Source organism: Euphorbia lathyris, chromosome 7 (genome assembly GCF_963576675.1).
Source record: "Euphorbia lathyris chromosome 7, ddEupLath1.1, whole genome shotgun sequence".
NCBI classification, from domain to species: Eukaryota; Viridiplantae; Streptophyta; class Magnoliopsida; order Malpighiales; family Euphorbiaceae; genus Euphorbia; species Euphorbia lathyris.
The window spans coordinates 86,134,374-86,139,702 of record NC_088916.1 but is presented as its reverse complement, the minus strand read 5'-3'; the positions used below and the strand labels follow the sequence as shown (position 1 = coordinate 86,139,702).

Genomic DNA, 5,329 nt, shown 5'->3' with positions numbered 1-5,329 from the left:
TTATAAATGGTCGTCTAGTCTGATAAAACGATTAAAAAAATACATGAAGAATTTCCTATGGTCGGGATCAATCACTAGTAGGAAACTAATTATTCCTCCCTGGGCATCTTGAACGGAATCACTGCAGGATGGCGGACTCGGCATCAAGCGCCTAGACGTATGGAACACTGTGCTTACAGGAAAGCTCGTGTGGGGCTTTATAACTGAGGATTCCCTCTGTTTTAACACGTTACGTTCTCGCTTCATAGGCCCGGCTAGCCTCCCAAGGAGGATACCCGCCCTACCCTCAATCTGGTGTTCGATAAAAACAGTGTATGATACCCTTAGAGGAAACTGTCAGTGGCTTCTAGGTGCGAATACGAACCTCTCCTTTTGGAATATAGAATGGATTATACCAACCATTATAGAAAGAATGGGAATCAGCAGGTCTGAAAGAGCAAAATTCCATGACAGCACAAGGGACTTCCGTTTCCATGAGGGTTGGCGGAACCGACTAGAACTGAACACGACGGTAGCTGATGCGATAAATCAGGTCCAAAACAGTGGGGAAGAGAGGGACATTTGTTGTTGGAGGCCGGCATCGGACGGTGTCTTTACGGTTCGGATGTTTTACAAATGGTTGGGGCACCCTCCTCAGCCTCGGGCGGTTAATTTGATATGGCAACTAGGCATACCACCGTCACATTCGCTGATACTTTGGCGGACCTATATGCGTCGGATTCCTACGCATGACCTTCTGAAAGCCAAGGGGATGATGATTGTCTCTCGCTACTGCTTTTGTCAGTCGCAGGAGGAAACAATTGAACACTTAATAGTGACATGCGAATTTTCTCAGCAGTTATGGCACGATATCGAGGCACTGTTCGGAAGAATACTAAGCTGTGATGCTGGCATTTGTGAGGTCATAGACCGTGGCATTAGAATGAGGTTCAACCCGCAAATAAAGACGCTTTGGCTAAGCGCGATTGTTCACGTGGTATGGGTAATCTGGAAAGCAAGGAATGCTTGCTTCTTTGACAACATTATGCCTAATATTCATGTATCACTTAGGTTACTTTGGAGCCAAATCAAGACAAACTGGTCTCTTGGGAAAAGGCACTATTTGGAACCCTTTGACAGAAAGGAAAGTTCTTGAATCGCTGGCGCTTAGTCCCATGCTTCAGAAAGCCCCGAGAATCGTCCCAGTGAGGTGGCAGCCCCCACCAAATGGTTGGATAAAGGCTAACACGGACGCATCGGTTATGAATGCAATGGCTGGTTGCGGAGGAATCTTTCGTGACAGCTCAGGCAAGGCGCTTGGAGCGTTCGCCTTCCCAACGTCCGCCCTATTCGCCCATATTGCGAAATTGCAAGCAGCAATCGCAGCGGTTTCGTATGTCGCAGCACGAGGTTGGTTTCGACATTGGATCGAGAGTGACTCATCCTATGTCATCACTGTTATGCGATCCCGCACGAGTCGAGTCTCGTGGCAATACGTTGCTGCCTGGTCAGATTGCAAGAATAAGCTACAGAGAATGCAAGTCTCCATTTCTCACGCATACCATGAAGGCAACCAAGTTGTTGATCGTCTCGCTAATTACGGCCGAATATGTACGGAGGAGCGCTGGTGGGACACCGCGCCTGATTTCTGTAAGTTCCTCATTCAAGACAACGTCTCGGGCAGGGCATCATTTCGTTTCATTTAAATGTGTTGCTACATTCTTTGATTCATTGATTTGTTGACTATGTATTTATTTTTTCGTTCCCCTTAATAAATCAGGCAGGAGCTTTGCTCCCTCCTCACTTCGAATCAAAAAAAAAAAAAACCAGTACATTCAAGGGTACAAAATTAATGATACTAATTATAGATGAAAATGGACAAAAAAAAAAAAACATTGTCTAGAGTTTAATTATAAAAGTTCCTACTTATCTTTATCTTAATTACAAAATGGAGTACAAGTATTACAAAACTCAATCACTCACTCACAACTCAAAACCCAAGTAAACTAAATATTCTTTATAGTTTGATTTCTTTTAACTCATTCAATTCATCTTTGAAATACTACTGCAACATAACTTATTATGTACGTCTGGATCTTATCATTGGATTTCTATTTGTGGTGCTAACTTTTACTGGTTTTTAGATCGGCTCCAACCAGTCAAATACCAGTTATATCGATTCTTCATTTAAGGCTTTCAAGACCAGTATGCCAGCCCGATCCGGTTAAATTAGGTTGACTCGGTCGGATCGGTCTAGTTTAACAACAATGACCAGCAATACTTACCCTTAATGTCTTTTTTTTTAAAATAAAGAGGATATATTATTCAACAGGAAGAACATTACACAAAAAGGAAGGTGGATTAAATAACCACTCTCCACGGTCCGACGAAGACACTGCCGATCTAGCTAACAAGTGGGCAGCGACATTCGCAGAACGCTTCACAAAACTCACACTACATATGCCTAAGTCTACATAATGAATCAGCAAATAACTAAATGGGAAATTTAAAACAACAGAGACCTGACATTTAAACCTGTTCCACCGAATGGTATTGAGCTGCCTGCATTAGCTTGCCAGCAGTGGCCACCAGGTCCTCTGAAATTAGAGAAACGATAGAGTATTAGAAGCTATGTGCTTTAAGGTGACTGTTTCATGCTACCACATGAAAACCAAAATTTGAAAGCAGGTTATCAAACCTGACCTCGAGTTGCTAAGTCCACCTGAAAAAAGAAAATCAAGATATCCTCATTAGCACTCTCACTGCACTCATTGTAACTCCTAATTAACCCATTTATATATAACATCAATACTAGTGTTCTAACTTGTCCAAACAACACGGAATCAAGGGAGAATACAGTAAAGTTTCTTTGATATTGATTGCATCCTACAAACATATAGTAATATTTGTGGATAGCCATAAGAATAATATGTAATGAAATAAAAGAATGGCAACAATCAGAATGCCAATTGAGAATAAGTTCACTTAACAGACCAGTATTGATAATAGTGTAATTGAAATTGCAAGAAATGGTGTGAAATAGGCAAATTCCTTTATTATTGTATTGCTATCACTGAAAAGACCAACCCAGAAGGTCTGACCAAGTGCTAGACCCAACGCCATCAACAGAGCAAGAATCAGTGAAAGCTTAAGACTCACTGCCATGGCTCCCTTAGCTTTCTCTGGATTGCCTGCTCCTAACTCATTTGACACCCTTGTGCTGTAATGTCACTCATAAATTAGCTTAAATTATTATGAATTCAAGAAAGTATGAATTAGGTAGAATTAAACCTTGCAGCAGCACTTAGGCCATAAGTTAAATTGAAGGCTATAGCTTCTGTATTCACACTGCATATCCAAATGAACAAGGCAGTATGTCTAATAGCTGAAAATCAACACAAAACAAAGAAAAAAAGCTGAAATTTGACTTCTATACTTGATACAATCATGTCATTTTAATACCTTACATTAAAAACAAAAGAATGGAACTTTCTGTCAGTTGCAAAAAATTGAGTGAAAATGATGAATTGTACCAAGTATTTCAGCTTTTTTATGGAAGAAAAGGAAGTGAAAGAAATGAACCATATAGCAACGAGTGAGGTAGTTATGGTTGAGTCTTTACTCCTGCTAACAACACCAAAATTTCAAATGCCCAATATTCCAAACTGCCAAAACAACATAAATTGTACAAGTTCAGGGGTTTGTGATGTATTAAGTCTTAATTTGTGTAGTAGATTATCGGTAAGTATAGCATGAATACTTACCACACCATTGCAGCAGAAGGAAGGGAAAGTTTCAATCGAGTAAGAACGTACTGGAAAGAATCAAAGGAAAATCCATCCCAAGTATGCTCAAACTTCTTACCAAACATCACATAAGCAATCAACATAAAGAATGATAACCAGAATGAAATAGAAGCAGCAATTGGAGCTCCTTTGACACACAGTAAATAGTTATAATATGCTAAGCAAGTACAGTAATGACAACTATGTTCTAGTAGTTAAAACATCTTGAAGCTCTTTTGTAGCTTCCATAAGTTTTTCCTTAACAACTATGTTTCAACAGTCAATCGTCAAAGATTGATGGTCTTTTTGCAATTACACTTCGACAAAAGAGAAAGAAAGAGCATAAGTAAGCAAAACATCACCAAGCCATCAAAAATATACTTTCTCCATACATCCAATATCAACAATGACTAGAAAAATATTAAGAAATTATCATAACGAGTGAAATAAAATTCAAGTTACAAGAGTCAAAAGTGCTTAAAATTACTATCTTCCAACTCAGAACCAAATTAAAATACATTTCCCTACATCGATTGAAGTATATCCAATCAGGCCAAGGGAATTGATATTCATTCGAGGGAAAATTCTTAATTCTTCTCAATACTCATCATTCCAAAAGTTCAGTTCATCATTAGACTCATTCCAATACACATAGAGGATTGAAATAGAGTCCTAATGGCTATCTGTACAATTGAAATTTTCCTGAAAGTTTTACAATGTAAAATAGATTTCAGAGAAACCCACCCATATAAACATGTTTCTCTTTGACTCCATAACATGTTTCAAGTAATTAATTCTAAGTCGCAATTGAAAGATCATATCTGCAAAATTATTAAAAAAAACATATTGTTAACACAAACCTAACCAAGTCCAACGAAAAAAAGAAATAAAGCATAAGAAAAACACAATCGCACAAATTAGGTTTTCCAGTAGACCTGCAAATAAAGGCATAAGTATATATCTAATAATGGCATTTATACAAATAAACAATAAAATAGCTCAACTTTTGTTTAATTTGAGAACCAGAGAAACTCCGATTTTGAGGAGAAGAGTACAAACGGCAACAATCTCATGCACAAGGGAGCTTACCAATTCTTGTTCCAGTCGATCATGGGGATCGTCCAATTGACCAGAGTGTGACAATAGAGGTGGACGAAGATGGTTTCTAGAGCTAATTCGAGTAAGGGAATGATTTCCTTCCGGAGCTAATCAAAGAGAGAGGAGAGAGAGAGAGAGAGAGTTTCGTACAGGAGAGAGATGGACTGCAATATTTTATTTTCTCTTTTCTCTTAACATTACAAAGTATTTTTTATTTCTTTATTAGGGTCAAGTGGGTTTTGTTTTGGTGGGAATTTATCCCACCCAAAATATTTAGCACTTATAATGAGCGTAATGTTAAAATTTTTAGTAAAGTTAAGTTTTTTATAATTAATAATGACAGGTTTTTATTTCCACTCATTAAAATTATAGAAAATATACTTTTAATGATAGGTTTTTTCACCACTCATTATTTTTTGCTCATTATTGTTTGTTTTTCTTGTAGTGAAGAGATTGTAGTTATTAAA

At 38.0% G+C, this 5,329-nt stretch overlaps 1 protein-coding gene across 5 annotated transcripts; it reads right to left on the bottom strand.

Annotated features, from left to right (window-relative positions):
- Window positions 1–2,271: 2,271 nt before the first annotated feature.
- On the bottom strand, window positions 2,272–5,038 carry LOC136200810 (protein DETOXIFICATION 19-like). Of its 5 annotated transcripts, none has more exons than XR_010673527.1 (6): window positions 4,854–5,038; window positions 3,744–4,585; window positions 3,513–3,644; window positions 3,271–3,364; window positions 2,678–3,199; window positions 2,272–2,576 (listed from the first exon to the last, which is right to left on the bottom strand). XR_010673527.1 is itself a non-coding variant. In XM_065991283.1 (6 exons), the coding sequence occupies exons 4-6, from the start codon at window positions 3,562–3,564 to the stop codon at window positions 2,965–2,967; spliced, it is 381 nt and encodes a 126-aa protein (XP_065847355.1). In that variant the 5' UTR covers window positions 3,565–3,644; window positions 3,744–3,793; window positions 4,509–4,585; window positions 4,854–5,038; the 3' UTR covers window positions 2,272–2,964. The 5 variants fall into 5 exon arrangements, 2 of the variants coding, with proteins under 2 accessions (XP_065847355.1, XP_065847356.1); XR_010673526.1 differs by having other exon boundaries at window positions 2,683–3,199; XM_065991283.1 differs by having other exon boundaries at window positions 2,272–3,199; window positions 3,744–3,793; window positions 4,509–4,585.
- Window positions 5,039–5,329: the final 291 nt, after the last annotated feature.